The sequence below is a fragment of the Amblyomma americanum genome, chromosome 1 (genome assembly GCF_052857255.1).
Source record: "Amblyomma americanum isolate KBUSLIRL-KWMA chromosome 1, ASM5285725v1, whole genome shotgun sequence".
NCBI classification, from domain to species: domain Eukaryota; kingdom Metazoa; phylum Arthropoda; class Arachnida; order Ixodida; family Ixodidae; genus Amblyomma; species Amblyomma americanum.
The window spans coordinates 150093847-150112209 of NC_135497.1; the positions used below are offsets into that span (position 1 = coordinate 150093847).

At 43.7% G+C, this 18363-nt stretch overlaps 1 protein-coding gene across 2 annotated transcripts in view; it reads left to right on the forward strand.

Annotated features, from left to right (window-relative positions):
- The window catches only part of Mvd (mevalonate diphosphate decarboxylase), a 45509-nt gene that overhangs the window by 16784 nt on the left and 10362 nt on the right, over positions 1 to 18363 (forward strand). For both annotated transcript variants that reach the window (XM_077647315.1, XM_077647316.1), the window contains 3 exons: positions 699 to 843; positions 1181 to 1351; positions 9060 to 9182. In XM_077647315.1, coding sequence (XP_077503441.1) covers positions 699 to 843; positions 1181 to 1351; positions 9060 to 9182 — 439 coding nt within the window. The remainder of the gene's footprint in view (positions 1 to 698; positions 844 to 1180; positions 1352 to 9059; positions 9183 to 18363) is intronic.

Here is an 18363-nt window from a genome sequence, read left to right on the forward strand (position 1 = left end):
GCGAGAGCGAATTGATCAATAACTCGAAGTGAGAACAGTGTTGGTCAAATGTTTAGGGGGATTCTTAAAACATTTTAATGTAATTGTAGCTGCCGTAAGCATCGATACTGCATCAAGCTGCTACATGGACTGGATGGTATAAGGAGAGACTGCAGTTCGCACCGCCGTATGGCTGAAATGGGTGTGTGCAGCCGCGCTGTGCATGTGGATCGCAGACGCTTGGGCCACCAATCCAGACAAGCTCATCAGTTGCGTTTTCAAGAAATACAGGATATATCGAATGCTCTCGAGGGTACAGAAGTCAAGTTTTTGTGGAAAGATATCTCTGACAAGGGACTCCCAGAAGATAGTACACCTGATGACAACAATCACTAATCACTAAAGTGCGAAATGCTGTGCAAATAATTCTTTCAATGAGCTTTCCTTACTTCCAGTATACGTGAATGCAAACTTTTCTTCCTGCTTTCACTGTCCCCAAATTACACCCCGTATTATATGTGGGTGTTTATGGTATTTTAAATTATGATCACTTTAATGCCTTTTTCAAGTTTGACGCAGAATTGGTAATCAATATTGTTCTTGAACGCAAATTAAGTCTTCTGTTTTCAATTGCTTGTACCCGTATATTGCAGTCCAGTTTGAAGATGTGTTGGAAAAAATGGGTGCCATTGCACTACTCTGCTTTTGCTGTGCTGCAGGCGGGGGTCAGGCAGTGCCTGTCGGAGCATGTATGGTGGCTTTGTGGCCTGGCTGAGGGGCACCAACCCAGATGGCTCAGATTCTGTGGCCAAACAGATTGCTTCAAGTGATCACTGGCCACAGATGCGGGTGATCATTCTTGTGGTAAGCTTTTGTACTACTGCGGCTTTCCTCTCAAGAGAGAAAAGGCTGTATGGGGGAATTTCTCTTAGGGAAATAATGTTTCTTTCATTGTTGTATGCCGTAACCATAAACTGCTGCAATTAGTACCTGCAGCCTAAATGAGGGTGCTTTCCGAGTGGGCTTGGTTTACAGAGGCTTCATGGGCCGGGTAGCAGGAGCTCTAGTGGAGGAAGTTTGTATTTGTTTGTGTTGTGGGCTCAGTTTTGTGTTTATCAATCTTAAAGCATATACACAGCATGCAGTAAGGTGAGTTTATTGAGAGATCTGTTGTTGAAACATCATCTGGCCTTTTTAATAGGCAAGTGATGCCAAGAAAGACACATCAAGCAGTCATGGAATGATGCGGACAATGGAAACAAGCACCTTAGCACTGCACAGGGTGGAAAATATAGTTCCTCAGCACATGAAAGACATGACTGGTGCCATTCTGAATAGAGACTTCAACAAATTTGCCGAGATCACCATGAAGGTAATGTGGGTCTAGCAAGTACTAGGCATGCAGTGGTGTGTGTTCAGGAGCTGATTCTTTTTGCTACATGTGTAACAAGCATAGTATAATTGGCTTATAAAATTTTGGCTTTGAAGATTTAAGGCATTTATGGGAAAGGGGTTCGGCAGGCAAAAGTAAAGTACTTTGTCAGTTACAGACCAGTTAGTTTTATTTTATCAGCTCGGACTTTATTCTTTGCCACTGTCAGTATAATTTGAAAAAAAAATCAAAAAGGCTGTTGTGCATTTGGAGGGCTAAGGATATATACCATTTGTAGTGTGTGTGTGTCTGAATATTTTACTTAGTGTTTGATATAGGAATTTATTTGGGGAGGGGCAAGGATATCTGCGTGATGTGTATCTGAATAGTTTTTTATAATGTTTAAGATGCGAAATTTACTTGCATTTTTGTACTACTTAGGCTGTATTGCAGCTGCAGTTGAGAAATCAGCCTTGTGATTTGCTATGCCACCAAAACATATATTTTAAAAAAAATTCATGCATGAAATATTAACGCATCTGCTGAGTATGCGCTACTTAGAAGTAGGGGTTAGACATTTCGGTTTTTACTTTATGAAAATTAAACTTTTTTTAGTGCTTCTTTTAGAATGCAATTTTCTTTTTTCTTTTTTTTTTGTGCAAGCATTTTTAATTTTTTTTTTATGTGAGATATGTGCTCTGTGCAGTTAAGTCACATAGTGTTTATCTGGGCTTTTTTGTTAGCACAAGGAGGTGCTGTATGTGTGATTAATACACTAATGGCCATACAATGCCTGCATGAGGAAATGCTATCTGAGGTTTATTTCTCAATGCTGGGTGGCACAAAAAGGAAGTAAATAAAAACCAACCTGTGAAAGAAACAAACAATATAAGCACACATACAATTGCCATGCTTAATCCCTTACTGCGAAGCGTATCATATATAATACTCCACATTTTTCTCGTCTTAAGTAATCGTGAACAGTAAAGATTTCTATACTTTTTAGAAGGTTACGTGCCGTTCTTAATAAGTTCCTCTTCCTAATTTAGGCTGTTATAGGACTCGTGCTCATTTTATGGCGGAACTGAAAGCAAGGTCTATGCCCATTCGTCAGGTGGTGATAGGAGGAGCGCTAGTATACTGAGTGATAATGGCGAAGACATGACCTCCTGTGGGTAGGAGGAACAAAAAGTGATGGAAACAAGAGAGACGAAGATAGGAATAATGTAAAAGGGAAGAAATAAAGTGCTCATGAAGCTATTCCTGAAGTAGCAAATACTGAATCCCAAAAAGCAGCCCATAAAATGAGAAAAAGGAAGTCTTCAAAAGGATTCCAAAGAAACTGGATTAGCTTAAAACAGTGGCGGACCATACATGGCAAAGACGAAGACAAACTTGCACGGGAAAAGTAGTGTGTGGCAAGACGTCAAACTATCTGTGTTACCCTATTCCGAGATTATGCTGTAGAGGGATGTCCGATGAAAGAAAATGAGCTGCACGATTAAACTCTGAAATAAAAGTGCTCATCAAGGCAACCAGCAGCATGGCCCTATTGATGTCACTGCAATCTTTTGACGGCCACTTAGACATATTGCCTATTGCCTAACGAAACGAATGCACTGTATGCTGGCCTTCTGTACTCTCATGATTAACGTTTCAACTTAGACGAGCAATAATACTCTGTGTCACGACACCCCACCATCTTCAAGGTGTTGCATTGAGAGCACGCTGCAACAAATGCAAGGGGTGTAGAGGCACCGCAATTGTTAGTCATGCATTTTAAGGGGCTACTGCAGTTGGAACTCTCATGAAATGCTTTTCTTTCAAGAAATAATCATTCTGTCATTTAGCATTATAGTTTTTTATCAGTAGTGCTATTTAAATGCAGTTCTATATGGTCACAGAAAGTACCCCTAACTGCATGGTGTATCATATATGATACGCGAAAATTAGTTGACTAATTTGCTAACTTTATAAATACTGGTCTTGGGGAAAAAAGTGTCAATCTGGAAGTTCTTGATTGTGTTGAAAAAGAGCATAATGAAAAGTTTATAAGTACCATTTACGTATATCTTTTTAGTGGTCTAAAAAAGCAAGTCCGCGGAATGCGAAAACCACCAAGTGATAGCTGTGCTATATAAGTGCCTTCAATGCGCACCCTTTGAGAAAAAAAAAACACTCATCTCCTGAACTCAGTCCCTGATGCAGCTTTGCGTTTGTAGTGGCCGCAAGATGTGCACCAGGAACTGTTAACCCTGGTGGACTTCCTTTTCAGACTGGTCAGAAATCTGCATAAATTGCATGTTGTTGTCAACATTTCAGTCTGCTGTTTTTCAAGACAATCTACAACTTCCGAATTGCGTGTTTTGATGGAGGCGAAACTCAGAAAGTGCTCATGTGCTATGTGATGGCAGTGCGTGTTAAAGAACCGCAGGTGGTATAATTAATCCGGAGCCCTCCACTACGGTTTCCCTCATAGACTGTGTCGCTTAAGATGTTAAAGCCCCACTATTTATGATTTACTTTTTTTCTGAAGCCAGTAATTAAAAGCTAGCTAATTACTGTGTACTAATTAACTTTGTAGCATGAAAAGAAGGTACTGGACTAGGCCACATGACCCTGAACAGCACTCAATTGGTTTCACTCAACTGAGATAGTCTCTTTAGAAACTTGGTTACGTTTAGCTTGTGCACCTTGTATAGTGTTTGTAGACACAAAATTTTTACTGCAGCACCTGAACCTCCGCATTGCTTCTGCCTCAAAACACAAGTGTATTACCATAGTCCTTCAATGTTTTTATGGTCACGAAACTTCTCTGTAACGCTATATGAGAGCTTTATATATTGACCGCACCTTCCACGAGGCTGCGCTAAGAGTTCTGTGGGGTCAGCGTCGTGAGCAAGCGAGCGTCTGTATGGCCACGAGACTACAGGTATAGTGGGACGCAGGCGGTGTGACAGCTACTATATTCTCTTCTGATTTTGCCTTCGTTTACAAATAAGTACTGTGCACGTGACGTGCAAGCTTGCGATGCCAAATACTTGCTGCGTGATGGGTTGCTGCTCCGGCTACGGAGGTACGCAGGAAAAGGCCTCATTGTTATTTCTGCCGAACGACGCCGACCAGAGTAAAATGTGGAAGCGGGCGATACTCCGACAGGAAAGCGGCAGATTTAGCCTAGGCTCCAAGCATGTCCGTGTCTGCGAGAGGCATTTGGCCCCAAGAATTTAATTCGGCCTGACGAGTTTGTGGTCAGCGGAGAAGCAGTGTCACTGCAATGCGTGAAGCTGAAATTCAGGCCCGGTGCCGTCCCACGGATATTCGAAGACCTAACAGCGTACTTGAGCAAGAATCTGTGACGATGTTCCATTTTAGACAGCTCTACTCTTCAATGTGCTTATGGCTTTTAGTGCGAAAGCGCTACTTCACGGAGTCAGATCCAACCAAGAAACCCAGCCAAGACTTTGAGGGTGCAGAAATAAAATATTGCGCGACTGGGTTTCGAACTCACGGCGGCGCGAACAGATCAGCTTCGCTGGCGACTGTACAAGAGCACTATGCTATCCCCGCAGCTGATCACGCCTCATGTTAAACTATAACACACACTCAAGCTGCGCATTGCACGTCGTCCTCTTCATCAACTTCCACCTGCAGAGCGGACATATCAGATCAGCTTAACCTCGATCAGAGCTTAGCCTGAGTCCAGTATCGTCGCCAGACGTGCCGACGGCCCAGCAAAGGAAAACCTTGAGCCAACCAGGCTAAACACATGCGTTCGCACGTATACTTTGTTAACTGCATGAAACCCCTATCGCCTTTTATTTTGTGCATGTTGCGTGGAATTTATTGCGTGGCTGCTCACAGCTTTTCTCTCATTTTGGTAGCACAAAGCCAGCACATGAGCATGTGAACAAAAATTTCGTAATTTCTTTGCACTCGCCAGCACCTATGTCGTCACAGTTTGACAAAGTGTAAATAAATGGTTATGTAGCAAGAGTCTTCAGTGGCTGACTTTGCCACCTCCGAAAGTGGCAATAAAAAAAAAATTGAGGCAGCACCATTAAACTGTCGGTGCATTCACTAAGTGATCGCTTCTCTTCTTAAAATGCCGCCATAACGTCTTGTTTTCAGCATTTGTGAGATTGCTTACGGCTGGCGCTTACCTTGTGAGAAATACTGCAGTCTTATGCACTTCGATGGAAGCAAGGACTCTGCCGAGACAGCCGCAACCCAGACACATATAAATATGTTACTGACTGCTACGCTAGATCTTCCAGAGTGACATTGCACGCTAGTTGCAGTGAAAATGAATGTGCAGGCTGGACACAAGTACAAAATCGCTGATTTAAGAAAGCAAGCAACAAGAGAAAGTAAACGCATTAATTGTTAGTCAGAAAACAGCTGCTAGCAAGGTTTACTAGTGGTCGCCGACGACCACAGGGTTTTTAGTGGCTCCATCTTGTAGCCAAGCATTCAGGTGATAACCAGTAAAGTAGGATCCATGCTAAGTCCAAATACCGATCCCCAGAAAGCACAAATATCAAGCGAATGTGAGTCCGTTGGCCGGAAAACAGCCGCTGCGAACAGGGTTCTCGTGCAGCCATTCATGCCCCCTCTCCGACAGTTGCGCCACTAGCAGTGCGGGCTGTCCCTATATGGAACTTTGGCCGAAGTTTTGTGACCAGAAAAAAACATTGAAGGACTGTGGTATTACTTAATACAGCAGTCCCATTGGCTCACTACACCCTTCGTTTTTGCATTTTTGTTGAGCAATTTTCTCTTGTGACCAAGTGACTTTTTTCAGTTCTAATTGAATTTTAAAAATTAAATCCGGCATATTTTGCAGGCTGTTTTTGGTTGAAACCATAAAAATCCAGTCGCAGTTTATGAGTGATGTCCAGGGCGTTCAAAAATATACTGAGGATTTTTTTTTCAAACAGGTGTTTAGCAGTGCACGAAACCATTTTTGCACATAGGGTACATGGCTAGGCAGACAAGAAATAAAAGGATGATTCTCAGCATCAATGCCTTAATAATTAAATAAAATCAATTTTTAAACTTTGTCACTGCAGTTAACAAGTGTTTATATTGAAAACTGGAAGCAGTCATATTTGTATACTATTCTGCTTGGTAGAATTCTTCTAGCATCTCCAGATTTTAAACTCATTCAGCACAATTGTGCACTTAAGACATTGTCTGTTGGCACAAGATCACTCCCTTGTATGACACAGCTGAACCATATGTCGTTTCTATGTTTACATGAGTTGAAAGTGAAAGGGAACAGTTATCTCCTTCACCTGTTGCTCTGCACCATTAGCAGAGAAGTGTCCCATGCAACAACTGTATCACACTGCTATGAGTTTTCCGCCTATCATCACTGCCTTGCATGCTAATTATGCAAATTGAACTGGGGAATCTGGGAGCAACTATCTTGTAACGTGTGCATGCTATGAGAATTCTACCAAATAGAATAGCCTAGGTGTAGGACTTCCTATAAGTTTCTAACGTAAGCATGCGAGCTAACTACAGTCACTAAAAACCCTAATAATTAGTTTTATTAATTGAATACTGATGATGACAATTACCTTTTGACTTTCTGTCTGCCTGCTTGGGTAACTTGCATTGTACTGCTGAAAGCACTATTTTGACCTTTTGCAGAATGAAGAATTAGTGCTGTGTCAATACAACATGCTGTATTAAAAAAAACTCCCCCTCCCCTCTCCCAGCACACGCGCTGTTTTGGAGTTTTGGAGTGGCTTTGGAGTTCAGCTGCTGGTCCAAGGTCGTGGGTTCAATCCCAGTCGCAGCAGCTGTATTTCAATGGGGGCGAAATAAGACTCGCATGTGTCCCTCATAACCAAGGGGTTGGACATTTCGGTTTAAACTGGAAAAAAAAACTATAAAAATACGCTGAATCGTGTTTTCGAAATTCAGTTTTAACCGAAAAAGGTCAATATTTTCAGCATGCAAAGCATAGATAGCTGGCTGCTGAATGCGGGTTACACCCCAGTCAAAGCTGAAATTAAGTAAGCAGGCAGCCAAGGATATGATGTGACATTGGTGTTGTTGGAATAAGCAGCGCAGTCGTGCGATTTGAGGTATTGCTTCGTTAGCTTGCACGCCTCTGACGACTGGGAAGCGCCACCCCCCTGCTGCCTGCTAGCTAAGCTCTGCTTGTACCTGCTTAGAGAAGTTAGGCAGTTAAGTAGGTTAACCAGCTACATGCAGGACACTGACACGAAACCGGGCATGGGCGTCATGAGAAAGTATGTTCTGGCTACTGCGACAGTTGGGCGGCAGTTCCATCATTGACATTGAGATGCAGACCACGTGATGCCCTGCCGTCGTGCTCAGCCCAGCACGACAACCCAAAAATAACCTGTCAACCTAGAGTACTTAGAAGTAAACATCAATTTGCTCAAAGACAAAACATAAAACTCTGCTGGCATATCGGAGTTAAAGGCAATGAGAGAGCAGACTTCTGCGCTGCTCAAGTTCGTGACAAGCAAGTCAAAAAAGTAAATATGCTGTTTAAAGATTGCAATAGCTTAGTTCATCGTAACATAAGACAGAAATGGAAGTCTGCGTGGAACAAGGAAGTAAATAACAAACTGCATAGTGTAAAACCAGTTTTAGGTGTGTGGAAGTCCTGCACCCACCAGGAATGTTTCAAGGAAGTGATTATCTGCCGTCTTCGTATAGGACACACACCTCGCACATAATTTCCTTCTGACAAAACAAGATAAACCTGTTTGCGGAGAATGCGGAGATGAACTTAACGGTTAACCACATTTTATTCTCTTGTGCGAAACTATAAAAACTAAGGAAAAAGTACTTCATTCAGTTTTTTATTGAATACATTTCTTTTCATCCTACACTGCTTTTAGGAGATTATGCAATTGTTCATATGTCGTGTTTTGTTTTTAGCTTTTTTAGAGAAACGAGATTTCTTGAGAAACTAAATCTTTTATTCGCTTTTCTGTTTGAAATTTTATACACCTCAGTCACTTTCTCAGCCCTGAGAAGAAGGCTGAGGTCTTTATTTGGTTTGCTGGGAGCCTCGATATCTTTGCTCAGCCAAGAATAGCTGCTGAGGTTACCTAACCCTCTTTAAAGCTTTTACTAGTAGCCATTTCTAAAATTTTCCTATCTGTTCACTAGGTAGTACTAACGTTTGAGGCTGTCTACACCACGGATGATTTTTCACATTTTTATAAAATTCTGCAAAAAACTTTTCTGACACCTTGGGCTTGGCACATGATGGCCTTAGTAGTTGCCTATGTGCCATAAAACACAACACAAGACATTTCAATTTGTGTTTTTGTCTGTCGGCTATCTCATTTAACTTGAGCTACTCTTTTAATGACGATAGCAATTTCTTCTACAAGCACAGGTCCAAGTGCTACTATTTGCATGCTAATTACTGGTAAATAAACATTTCATGAAGACCAAAACGCCGAGATAGACTTCAGTTGACTTTCGACCACACAGGACTGCTGCATTAAATCACTGAAAGGAATAAGTATTTCATTCGTCGAAAATAATATTCACCAAAAAAAAACTTGCTTTCTTAAACAAAAACCAAAAAAAGTCTGCTGAATTTTCGAAAAATAAAAATGAAAAGTCCAACCCCTACTCATAACCCATGTGTTGCTTTGGGATGTTAAACCACACTTTTTGTTCTTTTTTCCCTTTTTTTTTTGTGAAGGAGAGCAATCAACTCCATGCAGTCTGCCTGGACAGTTTTCCTCCTATCCGCTACATGAACAGTGCTTCTTGGGATGTGGTTACCTTGGTTCACCGTTACAATCGATTTTACGACACTAACAAGGTATGCAAAATCAATACTGGAACATTGTTTAATCACTTGTTTTCTGCTTGGAAATTCGAATTTGTCCAAAAGTACCATTACAGTGTGCGCATTGCATGCTTTGGAGCATGAATGATGTGCAGCGTTTGTGAAAAATTCATAAGTTGCTTTTGATTGTGAGCGTAGGCACACAACGTTTGTTTTATTTATAGCAGGTTACAATGGTGCTGCGAGTTTTGCTTGTACATCTTATTGCTTGGGGCTGCTGAGCTTGGAGCATCTCTTGGAGATTAAAATGAGTTTCCCACAAAATAGCATGCCTTTACATGTGTAAGCACATATTCATTGAGTGTACCTTGGGGTATGTTTTGATTTTTTTTTGCAGTGTAGAGAGCGGTCTACTTTATTGTCCCCGCAAGCAGAAACATAGTATTTATCAGAGAATTAGTTTTTTTTGAGCATTGTGAGTGGCAAAAGACACAGATCTGATATCTGCAGTACTGAGAAAAGCTTTAATAAACAGTGCATCTCACTTATTAAAAATTATCCTTGAGCTCTACAGATGGTGCTTTCTGATGGTTTTAAATGCGTAATGAAGCTGCATGGATGCCAGTTATGTATGATTTGCACTTGAGCTGTGTTTTTTGTGGTCTGTACAGGAAACATAACATGAGTTCAGATGGTTTCTTTCCATGCTGCTTTTTTCTTAGTTGGATTTTGGAAGGTTGGAACTCATCCTTTCTTTATTTCCTCGCTTCACCTGAGTTGCCACTCCTAGAAAGGCAGTGTCAGGAGTGGCTAATTTAAGAGTATGTAGGGCCGTTAGTACAGCAAGTGGCTGTAGTGTAATGTTAGCTTTTCCAACTTAGCCAGGGGTCTTATGGAGCCACTTTAAGGTATAATTTAATGTATGTTAACTGTCATCATTTGCTATCTTGTCACCAAAGAGGTTAATTTTCTTCAAGTACTTCTGCTTGAAACCAGATGTTTTTGGGTGAAGTTCTTCTGTTTCTTGTTCTTCTGGATTGATGTGAAAGCCAGCGCAGAAGTTCAGGCTTTTCTTTAAGTTAGTCACTAGTTCGATGAAATTTCATCTCGTCAGGTGTTGTACGGAAACGAAAAGTTTCAGTCACTGACGAAGTCAAAGACGATAGGAATAACATCCTTGAGCGAAGCCGCCACAGTGGCTCAGTGATTATGGTGCTCGACTTCCGACCCAAAAGACACGGGTTCGAACCCGGCCACGGAGGTTGCATTTTGATCGAGGTGAAATGCCAGAGGCCTGTGTTCTGTGCGATGTCAGTACACATTAAAGAACCCAGGCAGTCGAAATTTTCCAGAGGCCTCTATTACGGCGTCCATCATAACCTGAGTCACTTTGGGACGTTAAACCCTATAAACCAAACATTCTTGAATTTATGCGGATTCCTTGTTCATGATTGGCAAACGCAGTTGTTTGAATGGAGAAGACAGTGCAGTGATCGTGCATAGGTGGCTGGTACGTTACTGTCTGTACTCTTGCTAGTGTGGGACATGATCTGGTTTAGTAGTAACTTGTGCAGAAGAGACATGTCTGATTTCAATCCATAGCCAAGGAAGTGGCGTCATCCTCAGTGATGCTGATGTTGCTCAGTGATGTTGATAAACATACTGAACTAGATTGTTGGATTTTTTTATTTGAAAAATTTCTGCTTTCACCAATGTAAACAAAACTGCAATCTGCACAGGGACCCCTGGAAACATACTTAATGCTACCCGCTTTTATTCTAAGCCTGTTAGAAGGCACATGTGCCACATGCATTTCATATTTCTAAAATATTTGGGGTAGTGTCTGACTGGCACCACAAATGTAAGGAAAGGTATGCATTTTGGGAGTTATTGTGGTCTGCGGAGGGTGATGTATTTAATTTTCTATTTAATTCGTCAATGACTTGCAACTCTTCGTTTCCACTGCTTCTAATTTTGTGAAAAAGATCAAACCTTAAGAAGGGATGCGGGGCTAAAATACTGATTTTCCAAAAAAAAAAAATGCGGTTTTTAAGCTTGAGTTCTTTTGGGTTGCTGGTTTCATGAAGAATATTCTCGCCAAGCTTGGTTGTTATATGAGTAGTAGAAAAGAAGAAAATTAATTCTTTTCACAAGGCGGTGGTAGGCCGTCGAAGGCGTCTATGAACGCTTTTCTCAAGCCGCGGCCGCAGTGCGGGCAAAGAACGGAACGCAAAGTGAATGCCCACGTTAGAAAGTTTGTGTTTCACGCTTTTTACTCACGGAAGACCTTCTAGCGATAATAAGCAAGGCCACTAATGAAAGACTAAAATAGAAAAGCATTATTCTGACCGCGGCAACTGCAGAGTGCCTGGCAAACTGAAACAGGAGCTTGGATTGGCTGAAATATACCACGTGACCACCCAACGCTGTTTTTGCGCTATTCGGAGTCGCTCCCGCTCTGATTGTGTTCGACGCTTGCTATCTGTTACCTTTTCTTCCTTCTGTGAGTTTATTGCGAACAGCGGGTGGCCGGTGGAGTGACCGGAATAGGCTCGCACCGAAGGCTTTGACACGGAGAAGCTTCGGGAAGCGAAAGCGCACCACGAAAGCGAGAGGCCTACACAGCATTGTGCGACCGCCAACAAGTGAGCATCTGCTTGTACGTTCCCCAGGCCCAAGCCTGCCGCCGGCGACCGAAGCAAACCCTTCAAGCTCTGATGATGGCTCATCACCCGAAGACCGAATTTGCATCACTAAGAACCGTGGAAACTACAGCAGCCTTGGCTGTACTAGAATTTAATGAGGGTGCGCATGGCATCAAGAGAGTGTTCGACAAGCTGGAACTAGAACACGGAGTCCAGACGATGAAGCACATCCAGCGAGCAACCCATCAAAGTATTTCACGAGCGAAAGCCAGGGCAATGGGCACCCTAAAGCTAAAAAAAAGAAAAGAAGGCTTGAAGCATTTGCCACAGAACAGCGTCGTGTTGAAGAGGAGGGTCCGACCTATGGAGCAGGGCACTTTAATTTTTTTTTTACCCCAAAATAGAATAGCATGTTCTGAAATCTTTGAACTCATTTTTCTCAGTTTGCAGTTCTTGGGAAAACAAAACCGTCAGGAAAACTATCATTTCCAAACTGCATCTCCAAAAGCTGCTTTCAAGGGGGTTTCTAGAGTGAAATTTTCGCAGGAACAAGCTAAGGTACTTTTTAGGTCGCTAAATATTTTTTAACACAAAATACTTTGAGATGTGTGGCACGTAGTGACAACAAAAAAATTGAACTTTGTTTTTAGCGTGATGACATTTTTACACATATGGTATAAAAAGCATGCGAATGGCCTTATCCTGCACTACAAACCATCTAGAAGATACCTAATCACAAACTGTTAGCATATCTCCATTAGTTTTGAAATGATAGTTTTCCTAAGCTGACACACTTGATTGCCCAAAATGACAGCTATAACTTTTTTCTGTTTGAGCTAGGCAGCTGAAATTTTGAATATAGTCTAATGAGAAGAAGATACACCATCCCTGAAAATTCTATCACAATTGCTGCAGTAGTTCAAAAGTTGACTGTTCAGCCTAGCATCCCCCCTTAATAGACCTCTCCTGGCCTACGTAACGGATGAGGTTTCGAAGGAGGAGCAAAGGGATTGCTTGAAGTGGTAGGCAAAACCACGGCTGGACTGAAGAGTTGGCAGCGTGCGCTTCTGCCACTGCTGCTCAAGTCAGGTTATGACAAAGCGTTGCGCTGCTGGCGGCGTCGTCCAGTGGATTTGGTTTTGTGTAGTGATAATTTGCTGCGTTTTGCTCAATGCTGTCAAGTTTTTGCCCGGTGGAATGCGCTAATGGATCAAAAAAGACCAGCGGCATATATTCCGCTTTCCAAATAGCGAAAACCAACGAAGAAATGGGTTCATGGAACCATGCAAATAGCAAAAGTGACCGACATCAAGTGCTGTCAGGATCTGCGGCGTGCACTTGTTTGTAAGCAGATATACTTGGTTACTTGTGTGCCTATGTATTTTTATATGCACAAGCAAGCACTTATAGTTCAGGGGAGGCCTGTTTGGCGAGGAAAATTCTGCATGTTAAGAAACAAACGCTTGTCAAGGTGAAATGAAGAAAATCATAAAACATTGACGTTTTGGCATGGCTATGGGTGTCTTGATAAGAATGAGACAAACAGATGGTCTGTTGCTTATGAAGTAAAAACGTGGCGAACAGGCGTATGTATATTAATGCGATAGAGTTAAAAGCCCCGTTACCCAGAAAATCTGGCGTCGACGTTGTTGGTGTTGTGAGCGCAAAATCACAAGCATGATTCTGGCAGGTGGTGCCCCGAGAGCAACCTAGGAGGCAGGTGGGCCACCTAGGTCACGTGACCTTGCAGCGTCATCACAACCTGCCCACCGGATAGTGAGCAAACTGCTCACTGTGGCAGATGGCAGCAGTTAAATTAAAGACGCACTAAAGAGGAATCTGAACTCGTCTTTTTACTGCGGGAACTCTATGTACAAGTTCCGGGCATTCTTAGAAACTTCGAATAATTGTCCTGTGCGGCCGATTGCCGTAATAAAATGGGATTAAACGTCCCGCCTCCCGCCTTTTTTTTTAACTCAATACTGTAGGTAGGCGGGGTCAACCAGTGCATGGAGTGCCTTTCAGCCAGTCCAGTGGCAGCTTCGCTTTCACTTTTATTTTGTTTTTTAGGTTTCTGTGAATGAACAGTTTCAGTCACAGACAATATAGCCGCAAATTAGGCCCGCAGAAATAATAAAACTACACATGGACTCTTTGATTTACGTATCACTCCGCCGATGGCAGAGCGGCAAGCCGCCACGGGACTGACTGACGCGTTGGTTGACTCCTCCTACCTACCGCGTTGAGTTCAAAGAAAAGGCAGGAGACGGGACGTTTAATCCGATTTAATTAGGGCAATTGGCCGCACAGGACAATAATTCTAAGTTCCTAAGAATGCTCGGAACGTGTAGATAGAGTTCCCGCGGTAAAAAGACGAGTTCAGAATCCTCTTTAGTGCACCTTTAACGATTGGTCGCTGGGGAAGAGCAGCCTAGGCTGCACAAGGCCCACCGCTAAGAGCATCTGCCATCAAAGGCCAGGATGGCATGTGACCGCCAAAAGTACTCAAAGAACTTCAAGATAGGCATTTGTAATTTATTCCAGTGCGGCAGATAGTGTTCAAGAAGCCTAGCCTGTCATGAGGCGGCTCGTAGGGGTATGCCAGCTCTTCGACTGCTCAAGTGCAGCCACATTCCAACCTGGAATCGTAACATACCATGGTCGATCAAGTGCTGCCATGTCAGAATCGAAAAGCGGTTTTTTCTTACGTCATTTTTAAGTGCGCTTTTAAATATTAGTGCACTCTACATGAATATTATGCAACGTTGTACAAAATACACTTAATTACCCCGCTATTTTGTGTACAGCTGGTTTTAGCAATGCGCATCACATTGGTTGTTCCGCACTAGAACTGGGCCTGGGTGCTATACGTTCTAGCAATGATATCATGCGTTTATGAGTCAGTGTAATCTGAACGAGACAAAAATGTCCGTACTTGAGGGGAAAAATCGGCCGCTCAAGCATACTTGTGTACGTTGCTGTCTTGACTCATGAGCAAGCACGTGCACTTCGTAGGGCTCTGCAGTCGCTTTTGTGAAAGGCGTTGTGGGGTTGAATTGTGGAGATATATGTTCTCCCCACTTAATCGCGGCTGACACGGTTCAAAGCCGCCCGGACCCCACCCCGTGATCGCGTATGCTACCGAGCGCTCGCCGACCACGGCGGGCCTTGCTCTGAGGGAACAAAGGAACGACACATTGGCTGACACAAACAGGCATTTATTGCTACAGCAACAATAACGCCAGCTAGCAATAAAACACGCTAATGAATCAAGGTCATCCGACTTACCAGCAAGGTTCCGAGCGAATGTTCGCCCGCGCTAGCGCAAGGGATATATACTCCCAAGGCCGGACGGGATGAGTACGGGAGCCTGCCTCCCCATCGCTTCCTCGCCCCGCCGGCTTAGAGCGGAGCCACGAGCGACACGGCCGCTCGCGCCGATGATCCCAACCCAAGAACCCCATTCCCCCTCTCCCGCGCGCTGGCTTCAGCAGTCCCCCGCGCAGCGACGCTGGCGCCCTCTCTTGCCAGTTAATGTAACTGACAAGGGAATGCGTTCATCCTCGAGGTGAGACTGCTGCTGCACGGTGCCTCGCGGGAAAGCAAACACAGGGGGCTGCAGGGCAGGTCCCCACAACATTTAGGATGCAGTAGCCGATCCTGAAGTCTGAAATAACCCCCTTGCCAGCGTACCCTTCCATTGCGAGGTCCTATACTTTTCAAGCGGTTGGTAGGATTTCGGTGCCTGTGCATTGCACAGTGAAGGCTTGTTCTAACTAGGTACATAAAAATATCTCCGAAATGTATGTTTCTGGACACTTAAAATCATTTTTCTAGTTGTGAATTGCTAATGGGCCGGGGTACTGGAGTGCCACTCACTTGGGCTTTAAGTGTAGTTAATGCACAATTTCAGGCATAAAACGCACGTCATTGGACATGACAGCTCGCGACGCTTCGCACAGCAGGCAGAAGGCCACTTTTGCCAACCAAGCATGCCCCCTTGCCCACGTGCTCCCCTGACATCACATTGTTTGCAAACGGGGAGAGGTCTGATGTGAGGCATTACATTTCGCATGCCTTTAGCAAACAGTATAGTCGCTCGGCCACCCTGAAAAAATGCACTTATGATGTACACCAACGGGTGATGTGCACTTGTGGGGTGTGGTTGCGTGTGCAGTTGTGCCAGCTGGTTCTGGTTTTCTGCAGCTGGTGGCTCAGAATTCTTTGTGCTGTAACATCAGTGAAAATGGAAACTTGGAAAATGGAAAGGCTTTAAATATTGATATGGCTGCTAGTAACGGAAAACAATGAATTTCTAACTATGATGAGGTGCTTAACTGTAATAAATAAAAACTTAACTATTAGATTTCAGCAGAGGTGTGCGAATGTTTCAAACTATCAAATAGTGCATGTTCAAAACTGTTCGCAATGAACTGGACATGTTATCAAAGTTTCGAGTAATGAAGTTTAAATAAGGCACGCCATAGTTTTCTGTGAATATTTCAAAAAAGGCCTGCTCTGACGCCACACAGCATGCTGCCACTATCAGTCCATGCTGGATGGAGGGTTCAGCGCCACGATGCAGTCCATTCGTGTGGCGGCATTCTTGGTACTCATAGACAGCCTTCAAGATTGGGCGGCGCAGAAGGGCTCACGTAGGGTTAGAAAACCCTGCCTTGATGCCTGAACTTGGAAGGCCATGGCTCGTATGTAGCTCACGCCCTCTGATCTATTGAGACATGGCACTAGATAATTGGCTGTTTTAATCAGGCAGAAAAGGGAATTTTTTTTCCTGCTTTCCTTTATTTCCGCTGTCCCAGCTCAGGTGCCGCCAACACAGTGATGGCAGATGCTGGGGTTGGCAAAAATCTTTTAACTTCCTTCTTATTATATTTTTTTATCAATAAACACGTACTACTACTACTTATTCGTTTAACGTGGTGGTCAACGCTGACATATTGACTTTGTGTTGCGTACTCCTAGTGAAGACCAGTGTTGTGTCTTTTGACAGCTGTAGCTTTATCTCCATTAGTTATAGCACTGTGTCGCAGCACAATGGCTGACACAGCTGTTTCTCACGATTAATCATTTTGTACGAATGTTCGCTACTTGTAGGAATGTTCATAAAAATATTTTATTGGTGTGCAGTTCGGTTTCTAGCTACACTGTTCATATTCGATTCGGATTTCAAAAAGTACTGCAGTAAAAGGTTGATTTGACCACTGTTAACTCAGAAATCCAGATAATTTGAACTGCCAGCTCGGTCCCGGCTAATGCTCATGTATATCTATGGTGTCAGATGCTCATTGGTTCAGACGCTATAGGTCTCACAGGGGCTAATTCGAACAGGCTCCCGAAGGGAGGATGATCGTCCACCAGGGGTGACTGTTGTGGCAGGAGATCATCCAAATAGCCCTACTCAAAACCCAGGTTTCATGATGGCAAGTCACTCGCGCACCTCCGATGTGCGCGCAACAGCAGGCGTGGCGACTAATGGACAGCCCTGTCTCCGAGAACAGACTGACCGCTTAGTTTCGGTTACGCTTTTCTGAGCTTCGCGGAAGCTCGCAGTGACGGCGGATCGACCAGCCAGCCAACCTAACACAAATGAGTGCCATTTCTGATGCTGACTGGCTTGTGCCTGGTGTTTTCTTTCCCATTATTTTCTTCTCACCATTTCAGCGCTGTTTCCTTTGCTTACGTCCGCATGGTTCCGTTGTTCCAGTGCGCCGAAACTGCGTGCTCGTCACGTGCCGTTCGTGTTCATGCAGTGAAACCTCCTCACACGTGACGGTGCCGCTTATAATGGGTGTGGCATGGTAGCAGTGGAGTTCTTGTTGGTGATAGTGAATGTTTATGGCGCAAGGGCATCTGCGGCCAAAGAGCACCATGGCTCAAGGTGGGGTCAGAGACCCATTTCGCAAGCATTTCACCCTGTTTAAGCCGAGCACCAGGCCAGGAGAAGCTTGTACTCGTTGTATCACTGGTGGGTATCCAGTGGCACTGGGGATCGAACCCTGCACCTTCCACACGTGACGCGGATGCTCAACCACACCACTAGGCCACCGCTGTGGTAGGTGGAGTTGTTGTTATTGTTGAAAACATTATTTTTACGGTAACCAGAAGGAGATGGGTGAGGCCTGTAGTCCAGGGCTGCAGTTGACTCTTCCGCGGTGAAGCTCCATCGCGCTGCGCCGTAAAAGATACGGGATGCCCTTACGATTTTGGAGCAATTCTGCTTCGATGCTCCCGACAGTATGCACGCAATAAAGTAATGATTTCAACATGAAAAACAGCCATTTTCTCGCTGTGTCATTTTAAAATCGGGCAGCCATTGCACAGTCTTTACCAAATAAATTTACCGGTGTGCAAACAGTTCTTGACACTTTTGGTAATTCGTCATTTGGTAATTCGAATTTGTGAATAATTCAAACTTTTTGTTCGGCTCCCTTGAAGTTTAAATTAACGAGCTTTCACTGTATTTGCACATCCCTAACTAGCTTGCTAGTAATCGTCTCTAAGCTGCTTTTCAGTGTCCAGCACTGGTGACAATACTCTGATGAAGAAAA